This window comes from Mus musculus, chromosome 13 (genome assembly GCF_000001635.26).
Source record: "Mus musculus strain C57BL/6J chromosome 13, GRCm38.p6 C57BL/6J".
NCBI classification, from domain to species: domain Eukaryota; kingdom Metazoa; phylum Chordata; class Mammalia; order Rodentia; family Muridae; genus Mus; species Mus musculus.
Window position 1 is genome coordinate 67,829,822 of NC_000079.6, and position 16,761 is coordinate 67,846,582.

General features: G+C 44.4%; 1 protein-coding gene and 1 long non-coding RNA gene across 6 annotated transcripts in view; one reads left to right on the top strand and one right to left on the bottom strand.

Moving 5' to 3' along the window:
- Window positions 1–1,164, bottom strand: part of 4930525G20Rik (RIKEN cDNA 4930525G20 gene) — a 34,392-nt gene extending 33,228 nt beyond the window's left edge. The window contains exon 1 of the long non-coding RNA NR_045194.1: window positions 1,014–1,164. This is a non-coding gene — a long non-coding RNA (RIKEN cDNA 4930525G20 gene). The remainder of the gene's footprint in view (window positions 1–1,013) is intronic.
- Window positions 1,117–15,058, top strand: Gm10037 (predicted gene 10037). 5 transcript variants are annotated; one of them, XM_017315333.2, is made up of 6 exons: window positions 1,117–1,332; window positions 3,411–3,537; window positions 3,974–4,050; window positions 13,175–13,623; window positions 13,729–14,757; window positions 14,870–15,058. In XM_017315333.2, exons 2-4 carry the CDS (start codon window positions 3,414–3,416, stop codon window positions 13,247–13,249), a joined length of 276 nt encoding a protein of 91 aa, XP_017170822.1. In that variant the 5' UTR covers window positions 1,117–1,332; window positions 3,411–3,413; the 3' UTR covers window positions 13,250–13,623; window positions 13,729–14,757; window positions 14,870–15,058. The 5 variants fall into 5 exon arrangements, with proteins under 5 accessions (XP_017170822.1, XP_017170821.1, NP_001296303.1 ...); XM_017315332.2 differs by having other exon boundaries at window positions 13,175–14,757; XM_017315334.1 differs by lacking the exon at window positions 1,117–1,332 and adding an exon at window positions 1,465–3,045 and having other exon boundaries at window positions 13,175–14,757.
- Window positions 15,059–16,761: the final 1,703 nt, after the last annotated feature.

Below are 16,761 nucleotides of genomic sequence, written 5' to 3' on the forward strand. Positions count from 1 at the left end.
CATAAGGCAAAGGAATCTCAGAGACAGAGGGAGTGCTATCTCAGAGGAAGCAGGCTTTGAGTTCTAGCAGAGACAACAGGCATTAGGAACCAGTAAAGCTTCTCTTAACTTGAGAAACAAACAGGTAAGGCACCCTCTGGCACAGAAATCATGGCTCCAAACCCCTGGACCTAGTGAGGTTGGTTCCTGGCCTCCATGGCTGGTTAGCTTTCCTGATGGCTGAGGTCTCAGAAAGATAAAGAAGTGCAGACCAGAAGCCCCACTCCTGCCAAGGCTGCAGCTATTGCTCAGGAGGCTCCTGCAGTCACCACAGGTGGACAAGTCCTGCCTCCCTTACCTCAGGATGTGAGCACTAAAAAGCAGCACTAAGTCCAATCTACTCACCTTGCATGGGGTTCCTTTAAGGTAACAGCACACTTAGCAAACACCCAAGGATCTCATGAGTGAGTGAGGAGAGAAAATGTGTGGTGGCGCATGTCTTTAATCCCAGCACTGGGGGGTGGGGGGTGAGGGTGGGGGTGGGGGTGGTAGAGGCAGGCGGATTTCTGAGTTCGAGGCCAGCCTGGTCTACAAAGTGAGTTCCAGGACAGCCAGGGCTATACAGAGAAACCCTGTCTCGAAAAACCAAAAGAAAAAATACTGGCAATATTTTCAACCATGGGATATGACCGTGATGAATAATGAGATTCAAAACAATGTCAAATGTGCCAGAGTTGAAAGCCTACTAGGAATGGGAGTGGACAAATATTTTGTAAGTTTATGAGAATTTTGCTGCCATCTCCAACAAGACATTCTCAGTGAGCGTGAGAACCAAAGAGGCATCAAGAGCCGCTGGGAGTTAAAAAATATTAATGAATCTTAAGATGATTTTCTTTCCCACATTAGTGTATTGCTTCCTTATTTAAAAACACAACAGGGTCAGCGTGATTCTTTTTTAAAGTAAGATTAAAATTACAACATATGGCCCAGAAATGACTTGTACTCCTAAGATTTCTGTCACAGACTCGACTCACATTCACGTTATCTCCTGTTGTGGATCCGGAGGGGGGAAAACCAGCCCGACTCCCCAAGAATGTGCTGCAGACTGCTTCTTTCCTTCTATTCTCTCTCTTGGGTTGCCAGGGACAAATTCTGGAACCAGAGAAATCACCTTCGGTGGGTTACAGAAATCCCTTCGCACGGACTTCTGGGAAATGTAGTCTGGATACTGTGACGTCACAGGGAGCTAACCGGTAAACCCCCCACTAGGTTTTTGCTTAACAGAGGGGTCTTCCCCAAAGTTTTGCGAGAGTCCTGTGTGGCCGTTACATTCCTGTCGTCTGTGATGTGGAGGTTGGTTCAGAAAACAACATAGCCTGGGTCTCTGTTCCCGGTTCTGTCTCAGAGGGAGCGAAACTGAACTGGGTGGGAGGGCAGAAGCTGCTGCTTGGACCTGCCTTGCTGTACCGGCTGGGACAGGTGACGTTGCATGTCGGGACGATGAGGATTGTGCCCTAGGTGATGGTTTCCTTTGGACACTGCGTGCTGCTCTCGTGCCCTAGAGATGTTAGTGATCCCCAAACACAGGATGTGTCCTTGGCCCACAATGGTTATTTCAGCCTGTTGTTTTGTTTTGCTTTTTGTTTTTGTTTTTTGTTTTTGTGTTTGTGTTTTAGACAGAATTTCTCTTGGTTCTCATGGAACTTACTTTGTAGACCAGGCTGAACTAGAACTCACAGGGATCTTCCTGCCTCTGCCTCCCTCATCTTGGGATTGAAGCTATTCACCATGACACTCAGAGTGTCAGCATGTTCTCATCTCACACTGAAATTGTTGAGCTATTTTTAAACTAAAAATACAGAGTTGTAACTTATAGAAGAAGGAGGCCAAATATTTTTTACCATGGACTACTGATGTCAGGAAGCCAAGGTTCTGGGCCTTCCTGAGTAATGGACGCTCTGGAACAGTGGGAGAGAGAGAAGCTTGCAGTCTTGTTGCCCTGAATGCTGGATGTGTATAAGGATCATGTGGGCTACATCTTAGAATCCGATAACATACTGTTTGAGTTGAGCACAACAATACTTAGAAAAATGATCAAAGCTTATCTATACAATTATTTTAAAGGACCCCACTAATACATAAACTGCTGATATTTTCATGTATAAATAAAAAAATAATATGACTATTCTCGTTGGCCAATCTGGGGCATTATTCAATAAGACATGAATATAGAAATTAAAAAATTTTGAAATAATTAGACAGCATAGCAAACATGCTGCTCAACTACAGCACACTGATACATGCTGTCAAATGTGTAAAACACACTTCAGAAATGTCACAAACATCAACCAGTACCCATTAGAGAAAACACAGAAATGGAACATGACAAGGAACAGTGAATTCTGTTCTATGTTAAATTCTCAGTATGATTAGTCCTTTGCATGCTGGTTTCCCCGTATGTTCAGAACCTTGAATGATATTAGTCTGTGAGTTCTTCCTTTAATGTTCTACCCCTTGCCTCCTCCATCTCCTGTCCCTTGTCACTGTGCTTTGTGTCGCTGCTGAATTCTGGACAAATGCAGAAACCCAGATGACAGCCAGAGCCACCTCATTAAAGTCTGTATTTTCATATAATTTCACATTCATGGCTGTGTATATTTAGTGTTGACAAGAACCTTCTCCCTCACCAGGACTTTCTGTTGTGAGAACTGTTTATTTGTGTGGTTTATAATAAGCATATGGCATTAAATGGATGCTTCTGTGGATGTATTTATTTTACATTTCACCTGTCTTCAATGTATAGAGCCCACATGGTTTTATAGCATCTTTTACCTTGTTTTCCTTTGAAGATGGGTCCATTGTGAGGTCATATGAGTACCTTTGATGTGTCTGAAGAATATTACTCAGTGATGTGAGAAACAGGTCTAGCTCTCTTTCATCCTTACAGAATCTAGATTTGTGTCCACAGGCACATGATGCCCGTGTAAAGGTTTCTACCACTGTGATAAAGATCATGAGGAAAGGCAATTTGGAGAAGAAAGGGTTCATTTCAGCTGACATCTTCAGGTAACAGATCATCACTGAGGGAATTCAAGTCAGGAACCAGCGCAGGAACCACACAGGAACGCTGCTTATTGGCTGGTATTCCATGGCTTGCTCAGCCTGCTTTCCTATACCATACAGAAACACCTCCCCGGTGGGATCCCACCCATATTGTAGATATCTTGTTATCAATACTAATTAGGAAAATGCCATAGGCTTGGCTACAGGACAATCTCCTGGAGACATTTTTTTCAAATATTCTTCTCTTCTCAAATAATAGTGTCAACTTGACGGGAGAACTATCCAGCAGAGTTCATCATGGTATTTAAATGATTTTAGTGGTTTTAATTAATTTAAACTGTGATATCATTCATTGGTCTTCATTTCAGGAAATGCTATCATTTAGGGATGTGGCCATTGATTTCTCTGCAGAGGAGTGGGAATGCCTGGAGCCTGCTCAGTGGCATCTGTACAGGGATGTGATGCTGGAGAATTACAGCCACCTTGTGTTCCTGGGTGAGCACTGCATCTGTAGAGCATTTGTATCTCACCATCAACATGCAGCTTCCTCACCTTGTAAAATGTCTTATAGGAGCATTTCATATCCTTAAAAAAATTAGGTTGTTGTACAGCTAAGAACCACTTCACTGTTTTTCTCTTTGTATGTTTAACCTTTCTGTGTTAGAAGTATCTTCTCCTATTAGAAATTCAAGGGCATGAGGCTTGGAGTACACTTATTAATTAAAATGCTTAACAATTCAGTTTTAATATTTCTCCCTTTAAATAAAACTTAGAATCTGGATATTGTATGTCCCTATATGTATTCTGGTACTCTTGTCAGAAATCATTTTAAGGAAATAATTTTCTTTACTTGTAAACACTACTTTAAGGGTCATATCAATTCCCTGTAGACCAACTCTTATACAATCTCATTTCCTTTTCCTACGAACAGAGCTTGCTGACTCTAAGCCACAGCTGGTGACATTTCTGGAGCAAAGACAACAGTCTACTGGTGTGAAGAGACAAGAGGTAAAAACAGTGTTCCCAGGTTGGTAGGAAAGAGGAGGTCGGAACAACGTGGAGGTGCAATGGTCGGCTTCCCCATATACTTTGAAACATGATGTAGTTGTCAAGATAATCTTAGATCTCTCCATCCAATGTTTTACTTGGGTCTTTGCATCTGTTTGAGTCAGTTGGTGGCTGGAGCCTCTAACAGGATAGTTATGCAAGGCTCCTGTCTTCAAACATAACCAGAATATCACTAATAGTGTCAGGGATTGGTTCTTGCCCGTGGGTTGTGTCTCAAGTTGTGCCAGTCATTGGTTGACCATTCCCTCAGTCTCTGATCCTACATTTTTTGTAGACAGAACAAATTTTGGATCAAAACTTTTGTGGTTGGGTTAGTGTTCTTATCACTCCACTGGAGGATCCTGCCTGGCTACAGGAGGTGGCCACATCAGGTTCCATTATCCATATCTATTTAGCTGAGACGCCTAGCAGTGTGGATTTGGAACTTGAAGTATATCAATTTCTTTTCTTTTCTTTTCTTTCTTTTCTTTTCTTTTCTTTTTTAAGATTTTTTTTATTTATACAAGTACACTGTAGCTGTTTTCAGACAGACCAGAAGAGGGTATCAGATCCCCATTACAGATGATTGTGAGACACCATGTGGTTGCTGGGAATTGAACTCAGGACCTCTGGAAGAGCAGTCAGTGCTCTTACATGCTGAGTTATCTCTCCAGTCCCAGTGAAGCATATCTTAATGAGATCATTATTTCCATGGCTTGAGAACAGTATTTCATTCTCTGATTTACAACTTTCAGTGGGAGTTACTCACATGTTCTTGAAAATTCTGATTCCTGATATACAGGAAACTAGAACATTTACTCTTTTGAAGAGTCTGCTTTCATAGACACTCCTATATTTTTTTATTAGACAATCATTCTGTACCTATGATAGGGAATAAAACCATCAATATCTCTCATGATGAATCACATTTTAATTACTACAAATGGGAATTAACAGGTTTACAAACTTGCTCCCAGTGTCTTCCTTTTTATATTTCATTTCTTGGCATAGGGATCAACCGCTTATTGCTGTTCTTGACTAGTCTTGAAATACATGGCTGGGCGGTGGTGGCGCACACCTTTAATTCCAGCACTTGGGAAGCAGAGACAGGCAGATTTCTGAGTTCGAGGCCAGCCTGGTCTACAAATTGAGTTCCAGGACAGCTACCCGGTGGTAGAATGGTACACATTTGCACAATTATATGGTTGTAAAACCTTTTACAAATGATATTTCAATGACAGCTTTTTTTTTTTTTGTCTGCAATTTCGGTATACTCCGGAGCAATTTCGTGATGATGCTGTAATGTTGGAAAGTTATTCCATATTCACCCCAGTGAAGGCAGAAAAGTTTACTGCCGTTGTCTCTACAACTCTGGGAGAACAACAGTGCCATTCTATTCCGATCAGGGATTATCACACTGGATACCTTTTTGCTATTTCACTAAGAATAAAAAGTACTAACTACACAAATAACAGCAATCTTTGTCCTCCTCCAGAAGGGTCATCTAAGTCAGCCTCACCTTCAATGATTATCAAATATTCCCATCCCATAGTCAGCTTTATCCCTGGGCTAACAGGGGGAAGATGGGTGTGGTGGCTTATTTTTTTAATATTTTAGATTTTATGATTTTATGTGTATGAGAGTTTTGCCTTCGTGGTATCTGTCCATCACATGTGCTGGTCCTTGAGGAGGTCTTGAGCCTCTATGTGGGTGCTAAGAATTAAACCCGGGTCCTTTGCAACGAGAGCAAGTGCTCTAAACCACTTAGTCTTAGTAGTCAGGGGCAAGGGCTTCGTGCCCTTGCCATAGTTCCTATTCTAGTCTATTGTAAAGTCAACCTTCCCCTTAGGGGTGTAACTCAGCTATCTATAGTTCTAAGTATCTACTCTGGTTCCTCCTGAGATCACAAACTTCCTTCTTCCTAAATAATGGTAAATTCCTGTATAGGGCAGTGACTTAGCTATCCATGCCCAGGGTCAGCTCAAGGACTGCCTAGAATCTAACAGCTATATGTCAAAAGTTCAATCTTTAGAAATTCTTATAATAAAACAATATTAAGGAAAAGCACACAGATCCATTTACCAACTAAAGCAAGGATATTGGAGCATTCGTTTTTACAGGATGCCATGGTTCCAGGAGACTGTTTCCGTGACATTTTCGCCCCGCGCAGCGTCCAGGTTTTCAGGGCCTGTTGTGATTGTCACTACTGGAGTGGATGTAGCAATAATGTGTTTTAGATTATAATGGTTCTAAATGAGCTTAATCACAATTCTATTTACTGAGCTGCATTCGAGTCATCCACTCTGGCACTGTTGCTGTTTTGATACACAGTGTTGGAGGTCACTTGGTCTGCCTGCACCTTCTAGGGTGTGGTGTAGAGTGTGCAGTTTAGGGAGGTCAGGGTCTGTTGACAAGTCACCTGCGCTTTCCTTTATTAGGGTTTGTTTTTCAGGATCTAACTTCTGGACAGTTTCCTTTCAGTGCATAATTTAGCAGCCAATATCAGTTTAGGTTATTTTTGAAACACTTCTATTTATTTCTTAGGACAGCTAATGTTAAGAGCACATTCAGGAAGGGGGACGTGAGATGTTGGCCAGATAACCCGTTATGCCCTGACAGTGCATCACTGCAGTTGGCTAAAGGCAAGATCATATTTCTTGATAGTTGCTATTTCCTAAAGAGACATGAGGGCTTACATTTTAACAGTTTATGTATTTTCCCACTTTATGAGCACCTTCAGGAGTTAAAGATGTTTATATTCATCCGGTGCTTATTGCAAACTCTTGCAGTGTCATTAAAGTATATTTCAGCCCCTATTTTCTACACAATCACTTATCCCAGGGACATTGGCATCCCAGAAATGAGTTCTTGTACCACTTTCTGAATGCTTTTTAAACCTCTATAAAGAAGTTAAAGCTACCGACTAAATATGCTAACTTTTTGCTCAGAGTTGGCAAAGATTGGGCCACACAAACACCAGTCCAACTGCATTTTAAAGTTGATATCCAGGCAGAGAACAGAAGACTAGAGTCAGTGTTCACTGACTTTATATAGGATACACAGAATAGGCACTTTGTGATGGCAATACAGTAGATCTGATGTATTTGCCAGTCTCAGTAATCCAACTGGAAATACTATTCAAATAAGATTTTTTCCACCCAACCTCATTTACTTTGAAATTAATGCGTTTTGCCTTTAAAATTTGACTGCTTTAAATGTACTTAAAGTTTACTTGCACAATCCTGTATTTGTCTCTTTTGCTCTTGTATGGTACCAGACCATTTGCAAATCCAGAAACCATTTTGGTTGACACCTCTGTAGGGTATTGTCTTAAAGTTAAAGTTTCTATTGCTGCAATGAAAATCCATGACCAAAATCAAAGGTCTACACTTCCATATTGCTGTTCATTATTTGAGGAAATCAGGACAGGAAATCAAACATGGCAGAATCCTGGAGGCAGGAACAGATGCAGAGGCCATGGAGGGGTGCTGCTGACTGGCTTGCTCATCATGGTTTGTCAGTCTGCCTTCTTATAGAACCCAAGACCACCAGCTCAGGGATGGTACTACTCACAATGGGCTGGGTCCTCCCCCATTGATCACTAATTGAGAAAATGCCTGACAGCTAGATCTCATGGAGGCATCTCCTCAGCTGAAACTCCTTCCTCTCTGATGATGCTAGCTTGTGTCAAGTTCACACAAAATCAGCCAGCATAGGTATGCACACATACACACAGGAGACATGGATAATACAGAGTGAACAAGTCCTTTCTTTAGTCTGGATTTCCATTATAGTTTCGTTTACTCAAGTGATCCTTTGCTGCTGTTTATTTGAATTTCTGTAAAGGACACTATCAAGGCACAGACAGTGATGTGTATGTAAGAATCTGTAGAATTCTCTTGGAACTAAAACTACAGTGTCAAAGGGATATAAGACCTGTCAATCTTCTAAAGCCATTCTTTTACTACAGCAACTTCTGCTGTTCCTATCTCTGTCTCTCCTTGTGTCTGTCTTTTCTCTCCCCTGCCCCTTTTTTCTTTTCTCCTCTCCCTCTACTCCATTATAACGATGCAGCTCTTGCGGAGGGTCCATCTGCTTCCAGTTTCTACTGTCTTCCTAGAAAAATAAGTGAAAGAAAAGAGTTGACCTCATATGCAGATGGATAGTTCTGAAGTTTGCAAGGCTTTTCTTTGTATGGTTAATGCGTCTGCTCATATGTAATTTAATTATGTCTTGAATAAGACCTGTGTATTATAAATTGCACCCCCTAAATAATGAATCTTATCAGAGGATATACTATTTTTATAATAGAAAATTAATAGTCTTACCAAAGCCATACACAGTTATACATTATACATTATATGCACATATTGTATATTTTATCAAGAACCACTGATGTTTTTTCTCTCTTGTCCTTTGCTGTTCCCATAATCCTACCCTGGCTAATCAATCCCGTCTTCTTAGACCTGTCTGGCTATTCCCTTGTTTGTGATGAACTTGGCAATTCCACTATCACACAGAATAGTGTTGCTACCCCAAATATTTCCAACTTAAGACCCTCTAACATTCTCCACTACTGACAGGTATCAGTCTCTTACTACCTCTGTAGTTCTGTCTGCTTTAGAATATCACACAGACAATATCATAGTACACAGTTTTTCACACTAGCTCCTCCCATGTCACAATATTAATGTGTGACTAATTTTTAACACTTTGTGATTCAACTACATTCTGAATAATATCCTAGGTTATGAAGGTACCAGTTTGTCTATCCATTTGTTTCTTTATTTTATTTTTATTTTTTGGTTTTTCGAGACAGGGTTTCCCTGTATAACCTTGGCTGTCCTGGAACTCACTTTGTAGTTCCAGGCTGTCCTGGAACTCAGAAATCCGCCTGCCTCTGCCTCCGGAGTGCTGGGATTAAAGGCATGTGTGCCACCACGCCCGGCTATCTATTTGTTTCTTGAAAGGCTACTTAATTGCTTCAAGTTTGGAGTGATTATCAAAATAGCCACAGGCTATGTAATGGCTCTATAACACATACAGGTGCCAAACCCCCTGAGCTTATGAATTCCCTCCTCTATGGAGAATTACAATTCACAGATGTCATTTAAGGCCATAAGGCAGGGGTATCATTCTTCATTATTCAAGTAGGCTCTAAATGTAAGTTTCCTTATAAAAGAGGGAGAGAGAGGTTGATCACAAGTAGACTGACAGCGTGGAGGTAAAGATTGGAGTGGTGTTGGCTCCCATTTGTCTAATACTGGGAAATACTTGTCTCTGTCTATGGAACAGCTGTATGGTGATGGAAACTGCATTGCAACTGCATATCCATCCAGGACACAGTGCAGCACGGCAGACCGAGTTTTTCTATTCACGTTGGGGACCATATGTTTATATCTTTGACTTCTTTCATTGGCATCTGTATTATCTTTTCATATAGTTGCTGCACATTATTTTGTTAGATTTGTATCCATGAGTTTTAGTTATTTAGATTCTATTGAAGTTTGGCTGTTTTTTATTTCATTTTTAAATTCTGATTGCTCCCAGGTGGTGTGTAGGAAAGCCGCTGCCTACTGTGTGCTGATCCTGTACCCACTTAACTCTACTGTGCGCTGATCCTGTACCCTCTTAATTTTGCCTTCATGAGCTACTGGCTTGAGGTGCTTTCTTCAATCGTTTATTTTCTTTTTGTCCATTCTGTGCCATCATTGCCCTCTGAGTGTGGTTTTGTTATTGTTGTCGTATACTTTCTGGAACTGTAAGCTCTTCTGTAGGTTTAGGTGCTGCTGAGGAGTTCAGCTGCGGGATGAAAGGTTCCTTTGCTTTGCTGCCAGTCTCGGGGACGTTAGATATGTTCGGGTTTCTTGTTTGTTTGTTTTGTTTCAGGTTTCTCGGCGTTAAGTCTGATGTTAGGTGATGTTTCTGAAACTACCACAGCACACACAGGGCATCCTTCAGGAGCACAGCTCTGGAATGGATGTGGGATTTTGTCAACCACAGTTTTGCATAGATTGATACTTTTTAATTTCTATGTGTGTGTGTGTGTGTTTCAAGACAGGGTTTCTCTGTGTAGTTATGTCCTGGATCTTGCTCTGTAGACCAAGCTGGCCTTGAACTCCTTGAACTCAGAAATCTGGCCACCTCTGGCTCTTGGTAATTTTTTTTTTTTTGAGACAGGGTTTCTCTGTATAGCCCTGGCTGTCCTGGAACTCACTCTGTAGGCTGGCCTTGAACTCAGAAATCCACCTGCCTCTGCCTCCCAAGTGCTGGGATTAAAGGCGTGCGCCACCGTGCCTGGCTAATTTTTTTTTTTTTAAACACAAATCAGTCTTAGGAAAAATGGTCTCTGGCTGGAGTGTATAACCTTGTTCATACAGTCTTATTGAATCTGGTTGTCTTTTCTTGGGTTTTGCATACAGGACAATATTGGCTGATGGCATTTTTTGTAAGCCCCTTATCTAATTTTACTACTATATAATGCTGGCATCCATTTTCTCTCCTTTCTGAAGGAGACTGAGGAGGGTTGCTCCTGGCGTGTTTTAACAGGTGGCTAGTTTGTCAGTGAAGGTCTCTGCCTACCTACATCTTTCTTGAAAGGTGATGGGAAAGGACCACCACACATCCCAGCTACCCTCCAGTCTTCTGCTGCGGGAGCATCCTGAAGTTGCTCAGGGGCAGATGTGGGAGCATGCTGAAGTTGCTCAGGGGCAGATGTGGGAGCTGCTGAAGTTGCTCAGGGGCAGATGTGGGAGCATGCTGAAGTTGCTCAGGGGCAGATGTGGGAGCTGCTGAAGTTGCTCAGGGGCAGATGTGGGAGCTGCTGAAGTTGCTCAGGGGCAGATGTGGGAGCTGCTGAAGTTGCTCAGGGGCAGATGTGGGAGCTGCTGAAGTTGCTCAGGGGCAGATGTGGGAGCATGCTGAAGTTGCTCAGGGGCAGATGTGGGAGCTGCTGAAGTTGCTCAGGGGCAGATGTGGGAGCTGCTGAAGTTGCTCAGGGGCAGATGTGGGAGCTGCTGAAGTTGCTCAGGGGCAGATGTGGGAGCTGCTGAAGTTGCTCAGGGGCAGATGTGGGAGCTGCTGAAGTTGCTCAGGGGCAGATGTGGGAGCTGCTGAAGTTGCTCAGGGGCAGATGTGGGAGCATGCTGAAGTTGCTCAGGGGCAGATGTGGGAGCTGCTGAAGTTGCTCAGGGGCAGATGTGGGAGCATGCTGAAGTTGCTCAGGGGCAGATGTGGGAGCATGCTGAAGTTGCTCAGGGGCAGATGTGGGAGCTGCTGAAGTTGCTCAGGGGCAGATGTGGGAGCTGCTGAAGTTGCTCAGGGGCAGATGTGGGAGCTGCTGAAGTTGCTCAGGGGCAGATGTGGGAGCTGCTGAAGTTGCTCAGGGGCAGATGTGGGAGCTGCTGAAGTTGCTCAGGGGCAGATGTGGGAGCATGCTGAAGTTGCTCAGGGGCAGATGTGGGAGCTGCTGAAGTTGCTCAGGGGCAGATGTGGGAGCATGCTGAAGTTGCTCAGGGGCAGATGTGGGAGCTGCTGAAGTTGCTCAGGGGCAGATGTGGGAGCATGCTGAAGTTGCTCAGGGGCAGATGTGGGAGCATGCTGAAGTTGCTCAGGGGCAGTAGTGGGAGCATGCTGAAGTTGCTCAGGGGCAGTAGTGGGAGCATGCTGAAGTTGCTCAGGGGCAGATGTGGGAGCTGCTGAAGTTGCTCAGGGGCAGATGTGGGAGCTGCTGAAGTTGCTCAGGGGCAGATGTGGGAGGTGCTGAAGTTGCTCAGGGGCAGATGTGGGAGCTGCTGAAGTTGCTCAGGGGCAGATGTGGGAGCTGCTGAAGTTGCTCAGGGGCAGATGTGGGAGCTGCTGAAGTTGCTCAGGGGCAGATGTGGGAGCTGCTGAAGTTGCTCAGGGGCAGATGTGGGAGCTGCTGAAGTTGCTCAGGGGCAGATGTGGGAGCTGCTGAAGTTGCTCAGGGGCAGATGTGGGAGCTGCTGAAGTTGCTCAGGGGCAGATGTGGGAGCTGCTGAAGTTGCTCAGGGGCAGATGTGGGAGCTGCTGAAGTTGCTCAGGGGCAGATGTGGGAGCTGCTGAAGTTGCTCAGGGGCAGATGTGGGAGCTGCTGAAGTTGCTCAGGGGCAGATGTGGGAGCTGCTGAAGTTGCTCAGGGGCAGATGTGGGAGGATGCTGAAGTTGCTCAGGGGCAGTAGTGGGAGCATGCTGAAGTTGCTCAGGGGCAGATGTGGGAGCATGCTGAAGTTGCTCAGGGGCAGTAGTGGGAGCATGCTGAAGTTGCTCAGGGGCAGATGTGGGAGCTGCTGAAGTTGCTCAGGGGCAGATGTGGGAGCTGCTGAAGTTGCTCAGGGGCAGATGTGGGAGCTGCTGAAGTTGCTCAGGGGCAGATGTGGGAGCTGCTGAAGTTGCTCAGGGGCAGATGTGGGAGCTGCTGAAGTTGCTCAGGGGCAGATGTGGGAGCTGCTGAAGTTGCTCAGGGGCAGATGTGGGAGCTGCTGAAGTTGCTCAGGGGCAGATGTGGGAGCTGCTGAAGTTGCTCAGGGGCAGATGTGGGAGCTGCTGAAGTTGCTCAGGGGCAGATGTGGGAGCTGCTGAAGTTGCTCAGGGGCAGATGTGGGAGCTGCTGAAGTTGCTCAGGGGCAGATGTGGGAGCTGCTGAAGTTGCTCAGGGGCAGATGTGGGAGCTGCTGAAGTTGCTCAGGGGCAGATGTGGGAGCTGCTGAAGTTGCTCAGGGGCAGATGTGGGAGCTGCTGAAGTTGCTCAGGTGCAGAGAACTCCTGGAACAGACAGAGCAGATGGGAGGATGAATTTCGGTCCTTGGATTTTTAACTTGCAGGAGCAAGGCTTTTGACATCAAAAGGTTAGCTTTAAGAGGATTTAGCCCATGAATCACACCAATTTAGATTTTATCGATGGAATGTCTTTGACTATTTGTATAATTTTTAATATCTTGATTGGATTTCCTTAGCACTGATGACACACCACCACCCTAATTTGATGTGGAAAAGGTAATAGAATAAGAGGTATTTTTTTTTCTGACTTGGAGCAAAGTAATCTTGAAATTATCTTAACTAATAGGTTCTTCAGACTCCTTGCAGGGAATTGTGGGGAAGGAATCCGCAGTGTCACTACAGCCAGAACTGGAATGCCTGATGGTATACAGAGAAGCAAAACTGGCCTGGACACAGTCTCATAACTGTGTGGTTAGAGCTGTTGTATCAACTCTACTGTGCCCAAGAAAGAAGTCCAGGTGCTAAAGACCTTGCCAACTGTGGGCTTTGCTTTATCTCCAGCTAGCTGAGTGAACAAGAGGTGAGATTACAGTGGGCTGCCAGTAGGAAGGAGTGAGCATTAAACTCTGTGGTATTGCTTCGGAGTCTGACTCACAGTCTCTGACCATTTCATAAATTCCTCTGCACAAGAAAGCAGAGGTAACTTTTCTGATGTGTGCCAGGTCACCTTCTCTCTCCCTGTTTTGGGATCTGCTGCCTGTACAGAGCACTACAGTCTATGGAAATTAAAGTAAGGTAAGACCTCAGGTGACACCTGGCATTAGGAATGAGAAGGTGTTGCACTGCTGGCCTAAAATAAGTTTGCATCCTTTTGTATTGTTCTATTTCCTTTAACCACAGGCACAAGAAAGGATTACATTTTGAGCTGGGAGAATCACTGTGGGATTTGGTAATAAAGGGACCTGCTTCTTTGCATTTCATGGAGGTGTTTTGAGAAGAATTTTTGCTGTGACTTTACCACCTGTGATCTAGGAGCCCTGTCGGGAGCCAGTTACCTGCTTCTCTAGCAGAGTAAAACCTTGCCTGCTAGGCCGGGTCAAAACAGAACAGAGTTTGTGGCCTGGCAGAATGTTCTGCAGAGTGGAAGATTTCCTGGCCTACTGATGCATGGAACGATAAGAGGAGATGCACTTGAGGCTCAAGGTGAGGGACTGGACTTCCGATTAACCTTTGTAGAAGGAGCAGGAAGGCTCCCAGAGGATATCTGGATGGGAACAGATATCCTATGGATATGTCAGCCATTGTGTCTGCGAGCTTGTGGTTTTGCTTCCCACGGCACTGTGGGGTATAAAACAGGCTAAACTCATTAAACACGCTGCTGCTGTACTCACTGGACAGTCTTCCCTATCTGTCTCTTGTCTCTTCTTTCCGTCTTTCCTGCAATCATCCTCACTCCTCCCTCAGGGACTGTTTGACAGGAGCAGGCAGTGGCTCCAGCAGAGCCCCACCTAGGAGGAGGGCAGTGATTCCCTACTAGTGTGGTGGCAATCAGTACACAAGTGTGGGACTGAATTTGCTCCCTCGGGAGGTAGATCACTTCCGTAAATTGCCACCGATTTTCCCCCTTGTTCAGATTCTCTTGGTCCTTTTACCAGTAGTTCTGCATTTTCAGTTCCTTGGCTTTAAAAATGAGTCAGTACGTGACAATGTCTCCACCTGCTGGTAATGATGGTTACAACACCATAGCCACACTCCCCCCCCCCCCCCCCCAAACCCTGTTAAGTCAGTAATATTTTCTAAGAAGCGTCAGAGCTTCAGTAATGTCAAGTAGCGTTGAATTCAAGTTTCCCTGCGGGACCCACTACAGATGCGACACTTTGCTTCAGCGAATACTATGCGGGTCTGCTCTGGGCGACTGGGAAGCTCCAGGTTGCTGTCGTTCTACCCTACCCGCCCCCCCCCCCCCGCCCGCCCGCCCCCCTCCCCCCACCACCGCCACCTTGAGCAGGGTGGCTTAGACCTTGTTTGCCTCACTCCCTAGTTCACCTAGGGTGGAGTCTTCTGACCTTTGTCAAGTCTTTTGTCTGCAAGAAGCTACCTGCTGAGCAGCTGAGCTTGTTTTCCTGACAGATCCTGACAAAGCGACTCAACGAGATCCTGGCATAGTGGGGGATGGGTTCTCTCCCCTTTAAAAATCAGACCCTAGAATTAAAGTTGAGCCTTGATCAGAGAATTTTGTCTTGACCTGTTATTTCTCTCGCCGCCTTTCCCATCCAATCCAGCTTTCCTTTCAGGAGCTTAGTAACCTGTGGCCGCTGGCGGCTAGAGTTGCACAGTACTCGGAACTCAGAGGTGCCCCTCTCAGAAAGATACCATGGGGTCCCCAGACTTCTAGAGACGGTGGTGTGGGCCCCTAGCCCCCACGGTTTAGTGAAAGTGACCTTTTTACATTATGCATGTTTTCTTTGAAATGAGCATTGCCTCTCATCACTCCCCAGAGGGCAAATTCTTCACCCAATGCCTCCGGGTAACCTAAAGGGGATGATTCGATGGCTAAAGAAACATTGTTTCTAAAAATAATTATCTCCTTTTGTTTTTTCAACTTAATTTTATTTTTTTAATTCAGCTATGTGCCTTGCCATGGTTTTTGAAGTTTGACTCATCCCACTTACTGTGACCAGTCGTACTAGGATACTCTAAAGATGCTTTACTGCTTGTCCTTTTGCTTTATTGGGGATGAACTCAAGTCTTCAAGAATGTTAGGCAAGCCCGTTTCCACTAGGCCACACTTGCATCCCTGTCAGAAGAGTCAGAAGATTCTGATAGATGTATTTCGATTATCTTGGAAACTTCAGTTCTACCTGGTTGCTCCCTTATCTTCACTCTGCCATTTTACAGCTTTGAGTTCTTTCCCAGGGCCATAAGAATACTGTGTCCCCTGGGGGCTGAAGAGATGGCTCAGTGGTTAAGAGCATTGTCTGCTCTTCCGAAGGTCCTGAGTTCAATTCCCAGCAACCACATGATGGCTCACAACCATCTGTAATGAGATCTGGCGCCCTCTTCTGGTGTGTCTGAAGGCAGCTACAGGGTACTTACATATAATAAATAAATAAATAAATAAATAAATCTTTAAAAAAGAGAGAAAGAAAGAATACTGTGTCCCTGACTTCTCCTCAGCCATACTCAGTACTGTCAAACATAAGAAAGGACACAAAGTCCCATTTTCTGTGCAGTATCTTTGGAGATATGTATATGGCTCTGTGGACCACTCGAGTATCTCCTGTTCGGCTCGAAAGGGGAAAAAAATCACGTTACTAGGAAAAGGGGCTGAACAGGATATGGGAAGAGGGTCTTTCCTCATGTGTGATGGAGCACATTCCATCAATGTGCTCACTGATTAAGATATTGGCTGCCCAGGAGGTGCACATCTGTACTGCTAGTACTTGGGTGATGGAAGCAGGAGGGTCAAGGGGTTAAAACCAGTCCTGAGCAACACAACAAGTCACTGAGTTAGAACCAGGCTTCAGATGTATAAGACACCATGTCAAAAAAAAAAAAAAAAAAAAAAAAAAAAAGACAGAACAACACAGTTTAGAATTTGGGGAAACAGAAACTCAGCGTTTCTGGGCTCATCTCTGAAGAAGCATTATTTTATGATAGCTGTCCATCTTGATTTCAAATAGCTCTTTGTCCCTGACCCAAGCTCCAGGAAGAAAGGTTCTCAGGAATCCCACCTGAGCAACTCTAACCCAGAAATATGCAGCTGTGACCATCAACTTGTGATATGATATTACTATTTTTTTTTTGGCTTTGGTAACTTGCTCATACAGATGTTTAAAAATTATTCTGAAGTTGTTTTGACTGCCTAATCTTGAGCAGAACAGCTCTTTGCTTGCTTATGCAGACATTCAAGATCTTGTGCAGATATTCAAG